This window comes from Trichomycterus rosablanca, chromosome 16, assembly GCF_030014385.1.
Source record: "Trichomycterus rosablanca isolate fTriRos1 chromosome 16, fTriRos1.hap1, whole genome shotgun sequence".
Taxonomy (NCBI): domain Eukaryota; kingdom Metazoa; phylum Chordata; class Actinopteri; order Siluriformes; family Trichomycteridae; genus Trichomycterus; species Trichomycterus rosablanca.
The window spans coordinates 22881489-22905454 of record NC_086003.1 but is presented as its reverse complement, the minus strand read 5'-3'; the positions used below and the strand labels follow the sequence as shown (position 1 = coordinate 22905454).

At 41.5% G+C, this 23966-nt stretch overlaps 2 protein-coding genes across 2 annotated transcripts in view; both read left to right on the top strand.

Annotated features, from left to right (window-relative positions):
- Positions 1-23966, top strand: part of LOC134330877 (neurexin-2-like) — a 149823-nt gene that overhangs the window by 125744 nt on the left and 113 nt on the right. The window contains exon 5 of the mRNA XM_063012148.1: positions 22455-22756. Coding sequence (XP_062868218.1) covers positions 22455-22756 — 302 coding nt within the window. The remainder of the gene's footprint in view (positions 1-22454; positions 22757-23966) is intronic.
- LOC134330290 (neurexin-2-like) overlaps positions 22675-23966 on the top strand; it is a 395050-nt gene continuing 393758 nt past the window's right edge. The window contains exon 1 of the mRNA XM_063011349.1: positions 22675-22756. The gene's annotated coding sequence lies outside the window, so the exon portion shown is untranslated. The remainder of the gene's footprint in view (positions 22757-23966) is intronic.

The window sequence follows — 23966 nt, the reverse complement described above, 5'->3', positions numbered from 1 at the left end:
ACCTTCACACATATTAATAGCTAATGTTGTGCCTTCCATCTGCACTGCTCCGAAAATAGTACACAGAGTCTGTTTCTCTTTCACACACCTTCTGTGTGTGTGTGCGTGTGTGTGTGTGTAAGAGTGTTAATCTGCAAATCAAATTGCTTGAGCAGCTGCAGGGTCTGAACTTAATCAGGTGAGCAGCTATGCTTTCATTTTACCGCACTAAAGAAGAAGCAGATTAATGGACACTGAGCAAAGATCTGTCTCATGAAGCAGGTCAGCCGTGACCATGACCATGTTCAGCATCCAATTTTAAAACCATTTATATATATATATATATAATATGTGAGACTCCTTTTTTATATACATCATTTGGGCCCAATCAGAGAGCCGTACTGTTTCCACACTAAGCTGTATGGCGTACCTGTATCACGTACCCCCACCAACAACACTTAAAGCCAGGAGAACACATATCACAGTGGCAATGAGGAGAAACCACATCTGACCTTCCCTACCTCAGACATGGCCAACTGAGTCTGCTGGATGCCCGGTAATGCCCGGTAATGAGTTCACACTACACAACTTAATCTACATTTACATTATGACTGTACATGAGTGGCAACAGTGGCAACTTGGTAGTGGTGGGGCTTGAACTGGCAACCTTCTGATTGCAAGTCCAGTACCTTAACCACTGAGCTACCACTACCCATGATCTCTTGTACACGATTGATCTGTGATAGGGTGGGAGCTGGACGGGACCTCATAACCGATGCAGTTACAACCTCTGCTGGCTGATTGATGGCGCCTGCACAGAGACGAGGGATAATGCAATGATCAGGGTGTGTCTCTCCGTACACAAAGCTGATCCGCATATGCGTGTGTTAGTCATGGCTCTTCTCAACCAAGGTGGAGATCAACATCAGTAGAGAGGAAGCATAATGCAATTGGGTAGTTGGATGCGCTAAAGTCAGGAGAAAAAGGGGGTAAATGCATAAAAACAAAATAATAATAATAATAATAATAAATAAACAAATACTGTAAATACTGTATACCGATCAGCCATAACATTAAAACCACCTCCTTGTTTCTACACTCACTGTCCATGTTATCAGCTCCACTTACCATATAGAAGCACTTTGTAGTTCTACAATTACTGACTGTAGTCCATCTTTTTCTCTTTTTTTAACCTGCGTTCACTCCGTTCTTTAATGGTCAGGACCCCCACAGGACCACTACAGAGTAGGTATTATTTAGGTGGCGGATCATTCTCAGCACTGCAGTGACACTGACATGGTGGTGTGTGTTTTTAAATACTGTGTCCACTCACTGTCCACTCTATTAAACACTCCTACCTAGTTGGTCCACCTTGTAGATGTAAAGTCAGAGACGATCGCTCATCTGTTGCTGCTGTTTTTGACTTGGTCATCTTCTAGACATTAATCAGTGGTCACAGGACGCTGCCCACGCCCTGTGGCTGTTGGCTGGATGTTTTTGGTTTGTGGACTATTCTCAGTCCAGCAGTGACAGTGATGTATTTAAAAACTCTATCAGTGCTGCTGTTTCTGATCCACTCATACCAGCACAACACACACTAACACACCACCATCATGTCAGTGTCACTGCAGTGCTGAGAATGATCCACCATCTAAATAATTCCTGCTCTGTGGTGGTCCGGGGGTCCTGACTATTGAAGAACAGGGTGAAAGCAGATTAAAAAGGGATGTAGAGTAACAGGTGGACTACAGTCAGTAATTGTAGAACTACAAAATGCTTCTATATGGTAAATAAAATAAAGATAAAATGGACAGTGAGTGTAGAAACAAGGAGGTGGTCATAATGTTATCCCTGATCAGTGTATATACTGATGTATTCTGATATAAACTATATTATGCCCATGACCGACATATTTAAACTCCTTCCCTGGGTTTCCCCTCACTCTGTGTCTCGCATTCTCATTGGCTGTTGGACATCGCACTCACTGCCAGTCGCAACCTGATCGCAACACAATTCTTCACACTATAGGATTTGCTTAAGTCTGCAAGCGATCGCCGAGCCGCTTAGATCGAGTCATTGAACAGTTCACACACAGCAATCGAAAGCTGATTTTTGAGCCCAGAGCAAACGCGGATTTGCCTCCGAGCTGGCACATCTAGCAGCGACCTGTCAGCGAGTGAAAATCAGGGCACAAATCCTTTAGTGTGAACTAGACAAAAGGTTGGTTGCACTCCTGAGGTTCAAACTCAAGAGCTCAAAGCATTTGTAAGGTTGGGTGCTGATGTTAGATGAAAAGTTTTGTCAACACCAATCAAAACTTCAGGAATCCAATCAAACGCTTCTCATTTTTCTTTAATATGAGCTTTATTTTTTATTTGTGAGGACCAGCAACACATTCTAAGTAAAAAAACACTATTTCCAACACACACACAGGTATAAGTGAAAGACAGATGAAGTGCAGTCCATCTCCCATCAGTCATTTGGCTGGAGAGCTAAGGGAGGGGGAGGAAGTAGCTCTCTAATTGGACGTATCTTTCCATCCCTGTGCTCTGGACTCAGCTGGCCGGGCCGTGATGAGAGCTGGGATGGAACAGAACACCATCTTTAAAACAGAAAGCCACTGAGAGGGAGTAATAACACTCACAAGATTACACCTAGATTGGCTTTGCCATCACTTTAGTCTGATACATGGCTGTGCCAGGCCTGTCTTCTGCAAACAACAAAAGTGTGGTCGTGGTTGTGGTCGCAAGTCAGAGGTCAAAAATACGTGTAAAATCTGATCTTATTTTAGTATTAATAAATGAAACTGATTTTTTATATTATATTTAGTATATGATTTACACCGATGTCTGGTAAATATATTTGTCAATACACTGGTGCAAGGTTGACGTTTTCTTAGCTAAAATATTAGTACTAGGGTTGAATTGGTACCATAATCCTGTCAAACCAACCGCAAGCAAAGAAGTGACTTGAGGCCACTTTTTTCACATATTTTTAAGGTGGCATTCTTTTTTCACATATTTTTAAGGTGGAATTCTTTTTTCACATCAACTTCCATGTTTGTAGTTGCCTTTTTTAAGTCTTTGTGCATGTGCCTTAAGTTTTAAAAGCACAGTTTGAAGTCTATGCATTAAGTAAGATAAGTAAAAATGAATGTTCTCAACAAAATAGCTTCACTGTTAGCAGAAAATACCCAAACTATTTTTGTTTTGCTTACAAATGTAGGAACTTTCGTTCTTTTTATGCTTCTCAGTAGCTCATACATTTTAATAACAAATTTTATCAATTTTATTACAGCCTTTTCCAGCAGCACTGCTGTGTCTGATCCATTCATACAAGCACAACACACACTAACACACCACCTCCATGTCAGTGTCACTGCAGTGCTGAGAATCATCCACCACCTAAATAATACATGCTCTGTGGGGGTCCTGTGGGGTCCTAACCATTGAAGAGTGAAAGCAGGCTAAAAAGATATGCAGAGAAACAGATGGACTACAGTCAGTAATTATAGAACAACAAAGTGCTTCTATATGGTAAGTGGAGCTGATAATATGGACAGTAAGTGTAGAAACAAGGAGGTGGTTTTAATGTTATGGCTGATCTGTGTATATATTACTGAGAGGCACTTTTTGGCGTGGAAAGTTCAAGTTCCTGAGTTTGAATCTCAGTGGTGCTACCAGCCCTCATGGGAGCTTAACAGACACAAAAGGCCATCTCTGAGGGAGGGGTAGTGGAACAGGGTTTTTCCTTATTGCTGCTGCAACAGCTGTACCTGGCATGAGTGGTGGAGGAATACACATGGCACAGTGTGACCCTCCATACACAATATAGCTCTCTGTAGGAATCCACCGCTGGCTAGAGTAAAAGAAGTAATAGGGGGCGGGTACTAGTCTTGCCCCCTCCTCTGCCTGGATGGGGGTGGTGCAGTCGACACAGGATTGTCAATTGTTTAGATGGTACCTTAAGGATTGGAAATGACAATAGAAGAAAAAGAGGAGGTGATGGAAAAATACAAATAAATAAATGAATATGACTGCATGCAGTAAACATGTTGTAGTGAAATATGTTGCAATAAACCTATTTCACTGTTTTTAGTAGTAACAATGTCCCCATATATTATTTGATCCACTGATAATTTTTATACATACCCTGAACCTGTGGGATGTTGACTGACAATTTTCTCATTTTATGCAAATCGAATAGCATAATTAGCATAATTATGTTTCATTTTACGTACATCATTAGTCGAAATGTCACACAGAGAGTCTTCACAACAAGACTTTTTAAACAGCTTGTACAGCTGCTTAAGTGAGAGAAAAGTTAGGATCACATCAGGATCAGGTATTAACCCAGACACTGATGAATAAACCCGCCGTAGTGGTGCATAAGTCACATGCTGATCAGCGACTGAAAATACACTGAGTAATTTCATATCATAAGCAGACGTTGTTTACAACACAGACAAGTGACAAATAAAGGAAATAAAAACAACATAAAGTCACCAGAACAGCCCTTGTGCATCTAGGAAATGATCATACACGCCTTTAGAACTGTGCTGAAATGATGGAGCACCCTTTTTTAAAGAGATATTTACATGTTCAGCATTTAGCAGACGCCTCTATCCAAAACAACTTACAACTGAGACTATACATCAATGAGCCATGACATTAAAACCACCTCCTGGTTTCTACACTGACTGTCCATGTTATCAGCTCCACTTACCATATAGAAGCACTGTGTAGTTCTACAATTACTGACTGTAGTCCACCTGTTACTCTGCATGCTTTGTTAGCCAAACCAAAAATATATCCAGCCAACAGCGCCCCGTGGGCAGCGTCCTGTGACCACTGATTAAGGTCTAGAAGATGACCAACTCAAACAGCAGCAATAGATGAGCGATCGTCTCTGAATTTACATCTACAAGGTGGACCAACTAGGTAGGAGTGTCTAATAGAGTGGACAGTGAGTGGACACGGTATTTAAAAACTCCAGCAGAACTGCTGTGTCTGATCCACTCATACCAGCACAACACACACTAACACACCACCACCATGTCAGTGTCACTGCAGTGCTGAGAATGATCCACCACCTATTTAATACCTGCTCTGTGGGGGTCCTGACCATTAAAGAACAGGGAGAAAGCAGGTTAAAAAGTAGAACTACAAAGTGCTTCTATATGGTAAGTGGTGCTGATAAAATGGACAGTGAGTGTAGAAACAAGGAGGTGGTTTTAATGTTATGGCTGATCAGTGTATACATTGTAAGCAATTGAGGGTTAAGGGCTTTGCTTAAAGGCCCAACAGTGGCAACCTGGCAGATGTGGGGCTTGAACCAATGACCTTCCCGTTTCTAGTCCTGTACTTTAACCAGAGCTACCACTGCCCTATTTCCTTAAAGGGGGTTTTGATTTTAGAGGAGGAGAGCACTGTCCACGTGTGCCATGTGGATAGATCCTAAAAGAGACCACTCTCATCAAACTAGAATGTTTCATTAAACTTATTATACATTTAAATACACATGTGATAGGCATGTACTATTTGCTCATGGTTAGATGTTCAAACTCTTGTGTCCATATATAGCTCTTTTCAACTATTCAGGCTTCGTAGAACCTTGGTGCTACTCAGAGAACCAGCCCACGTTTGCACCAGTTATTATTGGAACCAAGGATTCGTCATCAACGGTGGGCATGCACAAAGCACAACTGAAGTACACAGTAATAACAAGCTGACAGAGCGCAGGGATCAGCTGTTTTCAATCTTGTTTTCACTTAGCCCCCCCATGTTTAAAAAAATATGATATTCTTATATTCTTACACTATCAGCAAGGAGGACAAAAAGTATTGTGATCAAATCAGAAACTTTTATAGTTGCCGTTCATTGAGCTTTGCACTTTTGTGGTGGTCAAATGAAATGTGTCCATTCTCAAAGACCCATGCGGGCTATATGCAAGTTTACAATAGATCTATATGACATCACAAGAAGTCCCCCATACGACAACTACTATTGATTTTTCTGTCCCATCACATGTGATTCTTTTTATTTATCGTAATTAAATGCAGTAGGACCCTCATCTAGGTCAGGGTTTTTTTTTTTTTTTTTTTTTAAGTGAACCCACATTTTGTCTATTATTTTTACTGTAACTTAGCAGCACAAGTCAGGTCAAATTTATCTGTATAGCACTTTTTTACAAAGGACATTTTCTCAAAGCAACTTTACAGAATACTGGACCGACAGACCAAAAACCCCTATTGAGCAAGCCAAGGGCAACAGTGGCAAGGACAAACTCCCTTGAAATTACAGGAAGAAACCTTGAGAAAAACCAGACTCAGCAGGAACTCCCATTCTCCTTTCAACCAAAATGAAACACTAATCAAAATATGCTTACATAATAAAAATAGCAATCTGGTACTATCTGGTCCTACTGTGGTTTACACATTGTAATGTAAAATCTTCACAAGTGGGCATTCGTGTACAAGATTATTTTGTGCTGTTAAAATTCGTTTATTTAATTACTTATTTTTTTCTCTGTGACCAATTTTTTTGGGCTGGCGACCCACCCAAGGGTTTGAAAAACTCTAGTCTAGGCTCACTGAGGCCCACTGGTTGAGAACCACTGGCATTGACACCCCCTTGTGGAGGTTTTACATTAAATTTGTAAACCATAGTGGGACCAGATTGCCACATTTTTTATTAATTTTGTTGATCACATATGACCTGTGAGCATTTGTGCTGTTGTTACAGATGTTTGTTTTGATCCAAAAAACAAGCATTAATCAACTATCAGTGATAAGAATAGGTTCTCTTTCCTCTACAAGTTGACACGCCCACATCAGTGTTCCTACTAAGAAAACCTACCATTTTTTGGTTCCCTATTTGGAAGCTATTTATTTTCACAAACGGTACAAAATTCAATATTAGATTTACAAACTAGAACAGAACCTGTTCAGCGTTGGTCAAAAAGGGCTAATAGTTACATCATCCTAATAAGCCATGAATAAAGATGTTCAGATAAATTCAGGCTCTTAAGGTGCAGATTTAAAAATATATTATTTTGGGGTTAGGGTGATTCCAGACAATGCCCTCAGACTAAAACTCATCTCTCTGATACAGAAACAGCAACACTTAAAGAAAAGAGTGTGTGAAGCTGGAATAGAGCTGGACTGGGTGAATAAACAGAGAGAGAAAGAGAGAGAGAGAGTAAAACAAAGTGCAAGTGTAGGGTGAAGAATTAATAGGCCTCTAAAAAAAGGACCAAAGCACTGCTGGAGAATGTGTGCTTATGATATTATTACAGATGTGGGCTCAGTAACGTTCACCTACCTGCAACCACATCAGCGCCAAGTAGCTCTTAGAGGTGCACTATGTAATATAGATGCTAATTTAAGAACTCTTGTGAGCTTTGTTTATATAACCGATGGATCCATTTTGCACTGAGCAGAATAATAAAGCAGAATTACTAATGCTGCGTTCACAAGTTTCTGTATTCGTCACAAACAAAGTCCTGCTACCGGTTTCAGTGCCAACATCGACGTAGGACTTAAATCTACACATACTGTAGCCATGCATGAAAAACGGTATGAGAGTTGCTGGGGGTCCAGTGCCACCCGGGAATGCACCATATACCAGGCGCTGATTGTATTCTATGTATGCATGTTTACTCTGACACGCTGTATGGACAGAAGTATTGGAGCACTCGACAGTTTAGGGAAGGCTCTTTACTGTACCAGCAAAATGTATATATAATTATGATATTATTACAGATGTGGGCTCAGTTACACTCACCTACCTACAACCACATCAGCGGCAGGTAGCTCTTAGAGGTGCACTATGTAATATAGATGCTAATTTAAGAACGCTTGTGAGCTTTGTTTATATAACTGATGGATAAATTATAATACATATATATACACTGATCAGCCATAACATTAAAACCACCTTCTTGTTTCTACACTCACTGTCCATTTTATCAGCTCCACTTACCATATAGAAGCACTTTATGGTTCTACAATTACTGACTGTAGTCTATCTGGTTCTCTGCCTGCTTTTTTAGCCTACTTTCACCTTGTTCTTTAATGATCAGGACCCCCACAGGACCACCACAGAGCAGGTATTAGTTGGGTGGTGGGTCATTCTCAGCACTGATGTGTCTCATTCACTCATACCAGCACAACACACACTAACACACCACCACCATGTCAGTGTCACTGCAGTGCTGAGAATGATCCACCACCCAAATAATACCTGCTCTCTAGTGGTCCTGGGAGAGTCCTGACCATTGAAGAACAGCGTGAAAAGGGGACTAACAAAGCATGCTGAGAAACAGATGGACTACAGTCAGTAATTGTAGAAGTACATAGTGCTTCTATATGGTAAGTGGAGCTGATCAAATGGACAGTGAGTGTAGAAACAAGGAGGTGGTTTTAATGTTATGGCTGATTAGTATATATATATACACTTGGCCCTTGGTATATAGGGTTGCAGTGGGTCCTGAGCGAAAGGTAGTGAACACACTGGACAGGTCGCCAGTCCATTACAGGAGATGTGTATATATGTATACAATGTTGCATTGAAACTCAACGTCAGTTGGCCCTGGGAGTGGCATTGAGTTTAAAAGGTGTTAAGTTTCAAGGTTTTTTTTTCCCCCTAAGGATGTATGGTAAACCTGTTGATGCATTCTGTCGTCCACATTTCTGTGTCCATATAATTACGGCTAGTTTGATTGTTTCTTCACAAAGAATCAAACTACAAAACCTGCAATCACTGAAATCAGTACAGATGCTTAACTGTCATTCAGAATCATCAAAAACATCTCTTGGATTAACTGGAAGGTTCTGGAACACAAGGAAAACTGTTTACAGGCAAGTGAGCTTAAAGCTTGCTTGTGTAAGTAAGTGTAGAGTTTGCTTGACCGGAGAGTTTTGTGCTAAGCACATCTGTTTTAATGTTGGATACTGGCAGTATCAAAGGCCGGAGCTGTTCGTGTCTGTTCAGATTAAGGAACAAGTCACGTAACAGTTTTTCCTTTTGGTTGGGCAAAGATACTCTGTTCTGTCTCGACCAAATTGGAGAACTTCTGTGCTGTTCTTCTGCACAGTTGACACAGGAGGCAGTGAGTAGGAGTTATTCCACATTTCTTGACACTCTCAGTGAGCTAAATTACAGCTGAACACTTATTTGGGCCAATTCCATGCCAAATTCGACACAACTTGGCCCTTGGTCAGGGTTTAAAAGCAGACAAGATATTGCAATCCATACTCCCATGAACCTCAGGGTTGTTTTTTTTTGGATGTACGAGTTTCTATATTTGCAAGACAATCGAGCTTTTTTTGGATTTGTTCTTGACTTTGTAGTCATATTCTATGTTTGTAGGTAGAATGTAATATTTACTCGTTATCTTTGGTTTTGTTTGTGTTGTATTTGGTTTCTCTTATGCAGTAATAAAAGTGAAGCTAAAATGTGAGCTGAATAAGACCCAGCAGGAAGTGTGCACATGTCAGAAGTAAAAAGGTTCTCCTCTTCAGGGGAGCATCAGCTGCTGGGAAACTGACTCTATCTGTTCATTCTCTTCTCAGCATCTCTCCGATAGGCCATTCCGCTTCTGTAATTCTGCAAGGTCACTTGTCCATGGCTACAGTGTCTGCTTGGGTGACTCATGACCAGTCATCTTTTTTTAACTGATAGCTAAGTCCGGAATGAAATATTATAAATTAGCATCATGCTTGAGTAGATAAATGTGACGTGATGTATTCTGCACTATTTTTAGTTACAGCTCAGGTTATGTAATTAAAAGACATTTTAATGTTTCAGATTAAAATACCTATGAGTGAAAGGTGACTTCTACTTTCCAGATCTCCTTGGATGGATAGTGGATAGATGGATGGACGTATGGATGAATGGATGGATGAAAGGACGTATGGATGGACAAATAAATGGATGGATGGATGGATAGACAGACAGACAGACAGATAGATAGATAGATAGATAGATAGATAGATAGATAGATAGATAGATAGATAGATAGATAGATAGAGTGCCTTGCAAAAGTATTCAGCCCCCTTGAACTTTTCAACCTTTTGCCACATTTCAGGCTTCAAACATAACGATATGAAATTGTAATTTTTTGTGAAGAATCAACAACAAGTGGGACACAATCGTGAAGTGGAACGAAATGTATTGGATATTTTAAACTTTTTTTAGAAATAAAAAACTGAAAAGTGGGGCGTGCAATATTATTCAGCCCCCTTGCGTTAATACTTTGTAGCGCCACCTTTTGCTGCGATTACAGCTGCAAGTCGCTTGGGGTATGTCTCTATCAGTTTTGCACATCGAGAGACAGAAATTTTTGCCCATTCTTCCTTGCAAAACAGCTCGAGCTCAGTGAGGTTGGATGGAGAGCGTTTGTGAACAGCAGTTTTCAGCTCTTTCCACAGATTCTCGATGGGATTCAGGTCTGGACTTTGACTTTTCCATTCTAACACCTGGATACGTTTATTTGTGAACCATTCCATTGTAGATTTTGCTTTATGTTTTGGATCATTGTCTTGTTGGAAGATAAATCTCCGTCCCAGTCTCAGGTCTTTTGCAGACTGCAACAGGTTTTCTTCCAGAATGGTCCTGTATTTGGCTCCATCCATCTTCCCATCAATTTTAACCATCTTCCCTGTCCCTGCTGAAGAAAAGCAGGCCCAAACCATGATGCTGCCACCACCATGTTTGACAGTGGGGATGGTGTGTTCAGGGTGATGAGCTGTGTTGCTTTTACGCCAAACATAACATTTTGCATTGTGGCCAAAAAGTTTGATTTTGGTTTCATCTGACCAGAGCACCTTCTTCCACATGTTTGGTGTGTCTCCCAGGTGACTTTTTATGGATATCTTTGAGAAATGGCTTTCTTCTTGCCACTCTTCCATAAAGGCCAGATTTGTGCAGTGTACGACTGATTGTGTCCTATGGACAGAGTCTCCCACCTCAGCTGTAGATCTCTGCAGTTCATTCAGAGTGATCATGGGCCTCTTGGCTGCATCTCTGATCAGTCTTCTCCTTGTTTGAGCTGAAAGTTTAGAGGGACGGCCGGGTCTTGGTAGATTTGCAGTGGTCTGATACTCCTTCCATTTCAATATGATCGCTTGCACAGTGCTCCTTGAGATGTTTAAAGCTTGGGAAATCTTTTTGTATCCAAATCCGGCTTTAAACTTCTCCACAACAGTATCTCGGACCTGCCTGGTGTGTTCCTTGGTCTTCATGATGCTCTCTGCGCTTTAAACAGAACTCTGAGACTGTCACAGAGCAGGTGCATTTATACGGAGACTTGATTACACACAGGTGGATTCTATTTATCACCATCAGTCATTTAGGTCAACATTGGATCATTCAGAGATCCTCACTGAACTTCTGGAGTGAGTTTGCTGCACTGAAAGTAAAGGGGCTGAATAATATTGCACGCCCCACTTTTTAGTTTTTTATTTTTAAAAAAAGTTTAAAATATCCAATAAATTTCGTTCTACTTCACGATTGTGTCCCACTTGTTGTTGATTCTTCACAAAAAATTACAATTTCATATCGTTATGTTTGAAGCCTGAAGTGTGGCAAAAGGTTGAAAAGTTCAAGGGGGCTGAATACTTTTGCAAGGCACTGTAGATAGTTAAATGCATGTATGTATGGATGGATGGATGGATGGATGGAAGAAAGATAGATAGACAAATAAATAGATGGATGGATGGATGGATAGTTAAATGGATGGATGGATGGATGGATAGATAGATAGATAGTTAAATGCATGTACTGTATGTATTTATGTATGTATGTATGGATGGATAAAAGAAAGATAGACAAATAAATAGATGGATGGATGGATAGATCAATGGATGGAAAGATTGATAAATGGATGGATGGACGGACGGTTGGATGGATAGATAGATAGATAGATAGATAGATAGATAGATAGATAGATAGATAGATAGATAGATAGATAGATAGATAGACAGACAGACAGACAGAGAGTCGGTCAGTCGGATGGATGGATGGATGGATGGATGAATGGAGGATAGATGGATGGATGAATGGATGGAGGATGGATGGATGGATGGATGAATGAATGGAGAATAGATGGATGGATGGTTGGATGGATAGATGGAGGATAAATGGATGGATGGACAGACGGTTGGATGGATAGATAGATAGATAGATAGATAGATAGATAGATAGATAGATAGATAGATAGATAGATAGATAGATAGATAGACAGAGAGTCGGTCAGTCGGATGGATGGATGGATGGATGGATGAATGGAGGATAGATGGATGGATGGATGGATGGATGGAGGATGGATGGATGGATGAATGAATGGAGAATAGATGGATGGATGGTTGGATGGATAGATGGAGGATAGATGGATGGATGGACGGGTAGATATTTAAATAGATGAATGGATAGACTAATAGATTGACGGATGGATCGACGGACGCACAGATGGATGGAAGAAAGACAAAAACATGGATATATGTATGGATGGATAGATAAATGGACGTATGAATAGATGGATAGATACATGTATAGATGGATGAGGATAAATAGATGGATGGATGGACCAACAGAATGATGGTTTTCAGCAAAACTGAGCCTTTGTCCTCAAAGCAAGATTTATAAAGACATGGTATGTTTAGTCTGGTTTGAAAGAAACAGTCTGTTTCAGAACCTTTTCAGATGAGTTGGACAGCTTTTCTGACTAAATTCACATAGACGAACCTAGTGGAAGCCTTCTAAGAAGAGTGGAGACTGTTCCAGATGCAAAGTGGGTTCCAACTTGATGTTAATGCCTATGTTTTTGGAATGGAATGTCTAACTGGTTCAGGTCTCCATATACTTTTGGGCCATATATTCTGTATCTTACATTAATTACTGAAAATCCTTCCTGACCGTCCTTTCAGTATATTTTGAAGTAAAATCTTGCCTTTTGCTTTTCATTCATTCGTGTTCACTATTCAAAACACAGATGTTCAGAAATCCTCCTCTCCTGCATCCCTTTATCAAGAAGAAGTAAAAAAAAAGCGAGCAGTTTCAGCTCTACATATTCTCTCCTCTGCAGGAGGCAAGCAAGAGCCGACTGTTGTTGTCAAGGACTCTGGGCTAAACTACAGAGCTTTTTAAATCCATTTTGCCTGCATTTATCACATATGTCAGTTTTCCAGACACATAATGATAGGGTCTGACACGCACAAGAAAACCTAAACAAAGCTAAAAAAAACATCAGTAAAACAAAAATGCTTTTGTTTGAAAGGATCTAACTGAGGAAGCAATTTGCTTTCAGTACACCAGAAATTATAAGTTATAACTTATAACTAATTGTCTGAGTGGTCAGGTGGTGCAGCTGTCAGTTACATAAAACACCAACCCAACACACACACACACACATAGATGGGCGATCGGGTGGTTGGCATCTACACAGAAATTATGTGAAGGTCAAAGTCCTGCGTTCTTGCATTGCGCCCAGTGTTTCCCGGTTGAACCGGACACGCCACAGCCCCAACCAGGATAAAGTGCACCAACCCCCCCCCCCCCCCCCCCCCCCCCCCCATTAGTTCTTTACAATTTACATTTACAGTTTTCAGCATTTAGTAGACGCTTTTATCCAGAGCAACTCACAGTACTGTGCCATTATATTGTCTAAGCAAGTGGATGTTAAGAGCCTTGGTTAAGGGCCCAACAGTGGCAACCTGGAGGTGGTGTGGCTTAAACCAGCGACCTTTCGATTACTAGTCCACTACCTTAACCACTAGGCTACAATTCCCCCCTTTTCATTACCACCACCAGACTTTCTTTGTTTACAGTACAGTGTACTGTATTTCTACATTTATTTTGCTAGTATTCATTATTACAGTTCAAATTCACAACATTGATGGCTATGCTCTCAAACCCAAATTTTTCTAACTGAGACGACTTCTCCCAGTATAACGGAAGCATGCCTGTGTCATGTGATCAGCCATGTGTGAATGTATGCTAACTATGTGCATCACTAAATATACAGCAGGAATTATGGCACATGCGATAACACAGCATTTTAGGATGCAGCTTAGACACATCAGGAATCTATAAGATTAAAGTCACTGCTGAAAGTCACTGAGCTCTTTAATCAGACCCAGTCTACTGTCAGTGATGGTCTCAGCAGATTGGCTGTATGCTTGATGCACTTGTTATTAACTTGTGAGGCTAAACTAGATAAATGAATCATTACAAAGGGAGAAAGGGTGTCCGGATACGTTTGGCTATGGAGAGTGGATACACCATATGCTCAAAAATATGTTTTTTTATTTATTTTAACATCACGTTTTACGCACTTTGGTTACATTCATGACAGTATACAGTAGGTCATTACAGGTTACACAAGGTTCATCAGTTTAAGTTCAATGTCAAACACAGACATGGACAATTTAGTGTCTCCAATTCACCTGACTGCATGTTTTTGGACTGTGGGAGGAAACCAGAGCTCCTGCAGGACACCCACACAAACATGGGGAGAACAGGCTCCACACAGAAAGAACCCAGACCACCCCACTGGGGGGGTGTTTACTAGGGTTGAAGTGTTTAGTCAGGGCTTCAGTCCTTCAAACTCATCTGACCATGTCTTTTTTGACTTTTCTTTCTATGCAGTGGCACAGTCACTCACGCACTCACTTTCTAAAATCGCTTATCCAATTAGGGTTGTATGGGGGGGGGGCGCAAGGCACATAGTAACACCCAGGGCACACAGCCAGTCCATTGCAGGGTAGACACACATACACACACACACATACACACATCCATTCACCTATAGAGCAATTCAATTCTCCAATTAACCTGACTGCATGTTTTTAAACTGTGGAAGGAAACTGGAGCTCCCAGAGGAAACCCACGCATACATGGAGAGAACATGCAAACTCCACACAGAAAGGACCCAGACCGACACCCCTGAAGATCGAACCCAGGACCTTCTCGCTGTGAGGTGACAGTGCTACCCACTGAGCCACCGTGCAGCCCCACAGTGGCACAGACATGCTGATACAATCACAAACTGTTGCTACAGAGTTGGAAGTTGGCTTGATTTTATACACCTGTTAGCATCGGGTGGGGCAGAAGCACTTGAAGTTCATATTTAGGAGGGGCGTCCACATCCTTTTTGCCAGTTGGTATAAATGGATGGATGATCTTATATTCCAGTGATGATCGTCACAGACCTGTTTGTAGATTTAAAAGCATTCTAGTGGGTTTTTATAGCCAGTACTATCAGTGACCCATATGTAGAATGTTAATTGAGTAAATAAAAACAGTATTTTTTTTTTTACAATCGTGCAACGCTAAGAGGTGATCATGGTTTTTCTTAATGACCCAAAACATGGCTTCTCAATAGAGATTTTAAAACGTCCAAACACCAAAATCACTCACAATAGCTTTAAATAAACTAACAATCACACCAATAATAAAAAATTCAAGCTAGGCTTTTTCTGATAAATGAATTATTGAATTAATGAATTATTAAATACACTGTCAACACACTAAATATAGCGCTGTTACACAGAATTAAATACTGCTAGGGAATCAAATCTTGAATAAAAAAATACTTTTCAAAGATAGTGAGGAACTAAAGACCGATTCCGCCCTCAAGCTTGTTCTTTTCTGCTAAATAAACAAAAACAACTGTTAAGTAAAGCTCGTGCAGCTAGTTCTTCATTTGATTTGTACATACACTGATCAGCCATAACATTGAAACCACCTCCTTGTTTCTACACTCACTGTCCATTTTATCAGCTCCACTTACCATAGAGAAGCATTTTGTAGTTCTACAATTACTGACTGTAGTCCATCTTCAGTCCAGTTTCTCTACATACTTTTTAGACTACTTTAATGCTGTTCTTCAATGGTCAGGACCCCCACAGGACCACTACAGAGCAGGTATTATTTTGGTGATGGATCATTCTCAGCACTGCAGTGACACTGACATGGTGATGGTGTGTGTGTGTGTGTTGTGCTTGTATGAGTGGATCAGACACAGCGGTGCTGCTGGAGTCTTTAAATACCGTGCCAACTCACTGTCCGCTTTATTAGACACTCCGACTTAGTTGGTCCACCTTGTAGATGTAAAGTCAGAGACGGTCACTCATCTATTGCTGCTGTTTGAGTTGGTCATCTTCTAGATCTTCATCAGTGGTCACAGGATGCTGGCTGGATATATTTTTGGTTTGTGGACTATTCTCAGTCCAGCAGGGAAAGTGAGGTGTTTAAAAACTCTGCTGTGTGACTGCTGTGTCTTATCCACTAATACCAGCACAACACACACTAACACACCACCACCATGCCAGTGTCACTGCAGTGCTGAGAATGATCCACCACCTAAATAATACCTGCTCTGTAGTGGTCCTGTGGGGGTCCTGACCATTGAAGAACAGCATGAAAGTAGTATAAAAAAGTATGTACAGAAACAGATGGACTGCAGTCAGTAATTGTAGAACTACAAAATGCTCCTATATGGTCAATGTGTGTAGAAACAAGGAGGTGGTTTTAATGTTATGGCTGATCAGTGTAAGTAGCATAACTTTTTTAGAAACAGTAAACAAAAAAGGTCAAAAGTATGTGGACACCCTGGGTTATGATTACCATCAAGTGTTTTAGTGTTAACCACTGCACAAAACGTCGTCCATAAAGACATGGTTGAAAGATGAATCTCCATTGAGGTCTTCTCATCCAACATCAGTACCTGAGAAGACAAACACCCTTTTACCAAATTTTATAGACACCTCAAAATGTTCTGAAAAGCCTTCTCAGAAGAGTAGAGTCTGATATAGTCATGCCGGGATGATGTGGGGGGTCGGGGGCAACGTGTCTACATAGATATAATACAGCACAAATTAGACCTGTGTTATCCCACATGACAGTATAATCTCTGTAGTAGTAAGAGGATCCAGGCCGGCTGCACCGCTGGCTTTTTAAAAGAGCTTCGGCTAGTTCAGAATGCTGCCGTGCACATTTTTACAGGAGAAGTCGGATCATATTACCCCAGACAGCGGCCTCCTGTTAGGGTCAGTATTGACTAAAAGCCCCTCTTATAGCCTTAAAATCCCTAATTGGTTTCGATCTTGGTTATTTCCTGATGCAGTATAGCCCATTCTACTGTCTGACTGTGAAGTCACCTCTAGGGTACTCGTGCAGGTGGGAGGAAACACGTATTTAACCACTTTTGTTTCTGTAGGTTGTATTAAAAATGCAGGGGAGTTTAGAATTGCATTAAGCAGTAAAGATACATTTTCATAAACAAAACGATTAAGCATACATCTAAAGTTCAAGTTCAAGAGGTACATAGTGGAATAAAACAATACAACACACAGTGCAGATACAAAACAGTACAATAAAAATGAGAATCTACAATAAATACAAGAGACATTTCTAATTTAAAGAAATTGAGGGGGACAGGACCGATGACACGTGTAGTGTTGGCCATTGTTTGGTACTAAGCAAATAAGTGATGTAAAGAAAAACATATTCTGATATACACTGATCAGCCATAACATTAAAACCACCTCCTTGTTTCTACACTCACTGTCCATTTTATCAGCTCCACTTACCATAGAGAAGCACTTTGTAGTTTTACTATTACTAACTGGGGCGGCACGGTGGCTAAGTGGGTAGCACTGTCGCCTCACAGCAAGAAGGTCCTGGGTTCGATCCCCAGATGGGGCGGTCCAGGTCCTTTCTGTGTGGAGTTTGCATGTTCTCCCCGTGTCAGCGTGGGTTTACTCCGGGAGCTCCGGTTTCCTCCCACAGTCCAAAAAAACATGCAAGTGAGGTAAATTGGAGACACTAAATTGTCCATGACTGTGTTTGATATAACCTTGTGAACTGATGAACCTTGTGTGAAGATAAACTACTGTTTCCTGTCATGAATGTAACCAAAAGTGTAAAACATTACGTTAAAATCCTAATAAACAAACTATTACTAACTGTAGTCCATCTGTTTCTCTGCATGCTTTGTTAGCCCTCTTTTATTCTGTTCTTCAATGGTCAAGACTGTCCCAGGACCACCACAGAGCAGGTATTATTTGAGTGGTGGGTCATTCTCAGCACTGCAGTGACGCTGACATGGTGGTGGTGTGTTAGTGTGTATTGTGCTGGTATGAGTAGAGTTTTTAAATACCATGTCCACTCACTGTCCACTCTATTAAACACTCCAACCTAGTTGGTTCACCTTGTAGATGTAAAGTCAGAGACGATCGCTCATCTGTTGCTCCTGTTTGAGTTGGTCATCTTCTAGACCTTCATCAGTGGTCACAGGACGCTGCCCACGGGGCGCTGTTGGCTGGATGTTTTTGGTTGGGGGACTATTCTCAGTCCAGCAGTGACAGTGAGGTGTTTAAAAACTCAGCATTGCTGTATCTTATCCATTCATACCAGCACAACACACACTAACACACCACCACCATGTCAGTGTCACTGCAGTGCTGAGAATGATCCACCACCTAAATAATACCTGCTCTGTAGTGGTCCTGGGAGAGTCCTGACCATTGAAGAACAGCATGAAAGGGGGCTAATAAAGCATGCAAAGAAACAGATGGACTACAGTCAGTAATTGTAGAACTACAAAGTGCTTCTATATGGTAAGTGGAGCTGATGAAATAGACATTGAGTTTAGAAACAAAGAGGTGGGTTTAATGTTATGGCTGATCAGTGTACAGTTAGGGTTTATTAACAAAATAGCACCTCTTAAATTGCCCCAAGTCTTCTTGGACAGATGCCCCACACATGGTTTTACCCCCTGCTTTCAGACAAATAATAGGTAAAGCAACAGAAAAGTAATAAAAACAATATAAACATAATAAATAAGCTACAGGATGAACTAACAGCAGCAGGAACAACAGTTACACAAGGAATAAAAGCAACAAAAATACGCAATCAAGCATTCTGACAAATTAGAACAATAGTCGGACAAAGCAGAAATGGAACTAAAGGAAAACTTTAGGAAACACCATACCTGCAGTGAAGTAGGGTGGTGGGAGCATCATTTTCAGTTCTTTTTTATGTCTCACCACTGCTTTATCCTGGTCAGATTTTTCAAAGCCGTCTCGACCATCCCCCTCCTTCTCGGCACAGCCAATCATGTGTATGTAGACACCTGACCGGTTGACAGCACCTCTAGAGATTCGAACCCTGTCTCCCAGCCATAGTGGGTTAATATGATTTACCGCTGTGCCACCCCAGCACCATGCAAACATTACTGGGTTATTACACATCATCAAATTGCACCTATACTGGGGCATTCCACATATATACTGGAACATTTATTCCTACTGGTCTAGAAACTAAATCGAGAACAAAGGCAATGATACCAAACGCAGAGCCAAAAGAACTTTCTGTAGAAGAGGGTAAAGGTGTGCATCTCCTGGAAAATTGTCTATATTGAACCCCATTAAAAATGGATGTGGGGTTTTGAAATTGTGATCTGTCAGAAGGACCTGTGTGACCTTGGGTAATTAAAGTGGGTTTGCCAAGAGGAAAAGCCTTGATGCTGCACAGGCGCATTATTTCTTTCTGGCATAGACGTCCTGAGGCTGTAACTGCCGACAATGGCTTTTGGTTAGGATGAAACCATGATGATGGTTAACACATACAGTGTATCACAAAAGTGAGTACACCCCTCACATTTTTGCAAATATTTCATTATATCTTTTCATGGGACAACACTATAGACATGAAACTTGGATATAACTTAGAGTAGTCAGTGTACAACTTGTATAGCAGTGTAGATTTACTGTCTTCTGAAAATAACTCAACACACAGCCATTAATGTCTAAATAGCTGGCAACATAAGTGAGTACACCCCACAGTGAACATGTCCAAATTGTGCCCAAATGTGTCGTTGTCCCTCCCTGGTGTCATGTGTCAAGGTCCCAGGTGTAAATGGGGAGCAGGGCTGTTAAATTTGGTGTTTTGGGTACAATTCTCTCATACTGGCCACTGGATATTCAACATGGCACCTCATGGCATAGAACTCTCTGAGGATGTAAGAAATAGAATTGTTGCTCTCCACAAAGATGGCCTGGGCTATAAGAAGATTGCTAACACCCTGAAACTGAGCTACAGCATGGAGGCCAAGGTCATACAGCGGTTTTCCAGGACAGGTTCCACTCGGAACAGGCTTCGCCAGGGTCGACCAAAGAAGTCGAGTCCACGTGTTCGGCGTCATATCCAGAGGTTGGCTTTAAAAAATAGACACATGAGTGCTGCCAGCATTGCTGCAGAGGTTGAAGACGTGGGAGGTCAGCCGCACACTGCATCAACTCGATCTGCATGGTCGTCATCCCAGAAGGAAGCTGACGCACAAGAAAGCCCGCAAACAGTTTGCTGAAGACAAGCAGTCCAAGAACATGGATTACTGGAATGCCCTGTGGTCTGACGAGACCAAGAAAAACTTGTTTGGCTCAGATGGTGTCCAGCATGTGTGGTGGCACCCTGGTGAGAAGTACCAAGACAACTGTATCTTGCCTACAGTCAAGCATGGTGGTGGTAGCATCATGGTCTTGGGCTGCATGAGTGTTGCTGGCACTGGGGAGCTGCAGTTCATTGAGGGAAACATGAATTCCAACATGTACTGTGACATTCTGAAACAGAGCATGATCCCCTCCCTTCGAAAACTGGGCCTCATGGCAGTTTTCCAACAGGATAACGACCCCAAACACAACCTCCAAGATGACAACTGCCTTGCTGAGGAAGCTGAAGGTAAAGGTGATGGACTAAACCCAATTGAGCACCTGTGGCGCATCCTCAAGTGGAAGGTGGAGGAGTTCAAGGTGTCTAACATCCACCAGCTCCGTGATGTCATCATGGAGGAGTGGAAGAGGATTCCAGTAGCAACCTGTGCAGCTCTGGTGAATTCCATGCCCAGGAGGGTTAAGGCAGTGCTGGATAATAATGGTGGTCACACAAAATATTGACACTTTGGGCACAATTTGGACATGTTCACTGTGGGGTGTACTCACTTATGTTGCCAGCCATTTAGACATTAATGGCTGTGTGTTGAGTTATTTTCAGAAGACAGTAAATCTACACTGCTATACAAGTTGTACACTGACTACTCTAAGTTATATCCAAGTTTTATTTCTATAGTGTTGTCCCATGAAAAGATATAATAAAATATTTGCAGAAATGTGAGGGGTGTACTCACTTTTGTGATACACTGTAGATGAAAGTCCCATTGAACTACGAGCATTAATATGGAGTTGCCCCCTCACCCACCACTCCTGCGTCTGTAACAGCGGGTGTTTGTTAAAATTAAAGTCTTTTTTTGTCGAAAGAGTCTTTGTTAAGTCGCCGAGGTAGTTAAGTGATTGACCTTCCAATTCATCTCAAAGTGGTTTTTTGGTTGGAGGAGTCATGGCTCAGGTCACTGCATCTGGATTGATGCACAAGGGCATAGGTCTTCTTGTATCTGAAACACCTGTCCTCAAACACTGGGGTGTATTCACATGGTTTCACATGATTTTGGGCATAGGTTATGTCAAATTACTGATGTTGAATGTTGTATTTGGTATGAGGTGTAGAAACTGCAGTTACGGCGCAAAGTGTGCATTAGATTAGTACCTGCTCTTATGATGCATTAATGTACAATTGCAAGTGCCAGTGAGAACTTATACAGGGAATCTTATGCTCTCATGTGGTGCAGCAGTTGGTCTATCATTATCAGTTTCATATTGTTTAGAATGTTGTATTTGGTATGAGGTGTAGAAACTGCAGTTATGGCGCAAAGTGCGCATTAGATTAGTACCCGCTCTTCTGATACATTAATGTACACATGCAAGTGGCAGTAAGACTTTACACAGGGAATCTTATGCTCTCATGTGGTGCAGCAGTTGGTCTACCATCTTTAAGTTCTCAGGCATCTGAGTTTAAATCCTAGCTGTACTATAGACTGGCTAGGTGACAGCTCAGGCACAATTGGCTGTGCCTGAGGAGGGAAGGGTTGAATGGGTTTTTCATTGCTGCTTCAGTATGCTGGTTGGTCGGATAGTATATTTACATTTTTGGCATTTAGGAGAATTACAGTACTGTATCAGTATATTGTCTAATCAATTGAGGGTTAAGGGCCTTGCTTAAGGGCCCAACAGTGGCAACCTGGCAGTGGTGCTTGAACCAGCAACCTTTTGGTTACTAGTCCAGTACCTTAACCAATAGGCTACAACTGCCCTTAGACCATGCTCTTTGTGAGACCTGTGTCTGGTAGGTGAAAAGAAGCGTACATGTCGGAGGGGGCTGGTGATAGTGTATGACAGTTGGGGGATTGGACGTGACTAAATGCGACCCTTAATAATTCAGAGCCTCAGTCTTATACGAATGTATGTAACATTTATCTCCGTCTCGGTTGCTGCAGCTGTGATCTGTACCTGCCACTCATCCTAACACTCATCACCGTTCCCTCTCTCTCTCTCTCTCTCGCTCTCTCTCTCTCTTCTGAAGGACGAGCCGAGTCAGTGGCCACGTTCAAGGGCAGCGAGTTCTTCAGCTACGACCTGTCACAGACGCCCATCCAGAGCAGCACGGACGAGATCACGCTCTCCTTCCGCACCCTGCAGCGCAACGGCCTCCTGCTGCACACCGGCAAGGCGGCCGACTACGTCAACCTGTCGCTGAAGAGCGGCGCCGTGTGCCTCGTCATCAACCTGGGCTCCGGGGCCTTCGAAGCCCTGGTCGAGCCCACCGACAGCAAGTTCAACGACAACGCCTGGCACGCTGTCCGGATCTCCCGCAACCTGCGCCAGGTAGAGTTCTGCCAGCAGGCATGCCAACATCTGGCTATTTTTAGCTTTAAGCTCAGAATTTTAAAGTACAGTGCTGTGAAAAAGTATTTGCACCCTGTTTGACTGGCCCTCTTATTGCATTGTTGACACACTAAATGATTGTAGATCGATAAACAAAGCCGAATACACTATATGGCTAAAATATGTGGACGCCTGATTGTGAGGTTGTTGGATATCCTGTTTTAAAACAATGGGCAATAATTCAAACCCCCACTAAGATAAATAAAATAAATTGGGATAAACTGGCACAAATTCCCACCAACATACTGTAAAATATTGCAGATAGTCTTCCCAGAAGTGTGTTATAGCTGCAAATGGGTGTCCCCACACAGCCTTCACACCTTTGGGAAGACTATCTGCAATATTTTATAATATGTTTATAATATTTTATCTTATTTTTCGCAAGCTGTTGCTATAAAGGTAAAATCCTATTTATTTTATACACCTTTTAGGGTGTGAGGGTGTCCACATACTTTTGGCAATATGGTGTATTTTTAACATATTAACATATTATTTATCTAAGGGACACAGTTATTCACCAACATTATCACCCTTGAAATAGGGGAGTGGTATCTTGGTGGTTAAGATCCTGGACTAGTAGTCTGAAGGTTGTTGGTTCAAGCCCCACCTTCACCTGCTTGCCACTGTTGGACCCCTGAGCAAGACTTTTAACCCTTAATTGCTTAAACTGTATTTAGTCATAACTGTAAGTCACTTAAGTCACAAATGTAAAAGTAATTACCCCCAACTTACTCTGCTGTACCAGCTTTAGTAAGAATGACTGTTCTACGCCCCTTCTTATTATTGACTGTATTTAATTTATTGGTTTAAAGAAACTCCAGTGGACACACTGAACAGCTTTGGAATGAACTGGAACATTAATTGAGGCTTTCTTGACCAACATCAGCACCCAGGAATCAAACACTCTCTTGACTGATGGGCACAAATTCCCACAGACAAATTTCGAACTCTTGTGAGAAGCCTTTTCAAAAGAGTGGCTGTCACATAGAGGTCACTCTATCTTAACGGCATTTGTTTTTAAGGGGGTCAAACAAGCTCACAGTCAGGCATCAACTTAATACTTGCACGTCTAGTATCAGAAAACTCGATTCTTCTCAACTTTTTATAGCACTTGTTTTATTTTATTTGAAACATAATGGTGATAGCATCA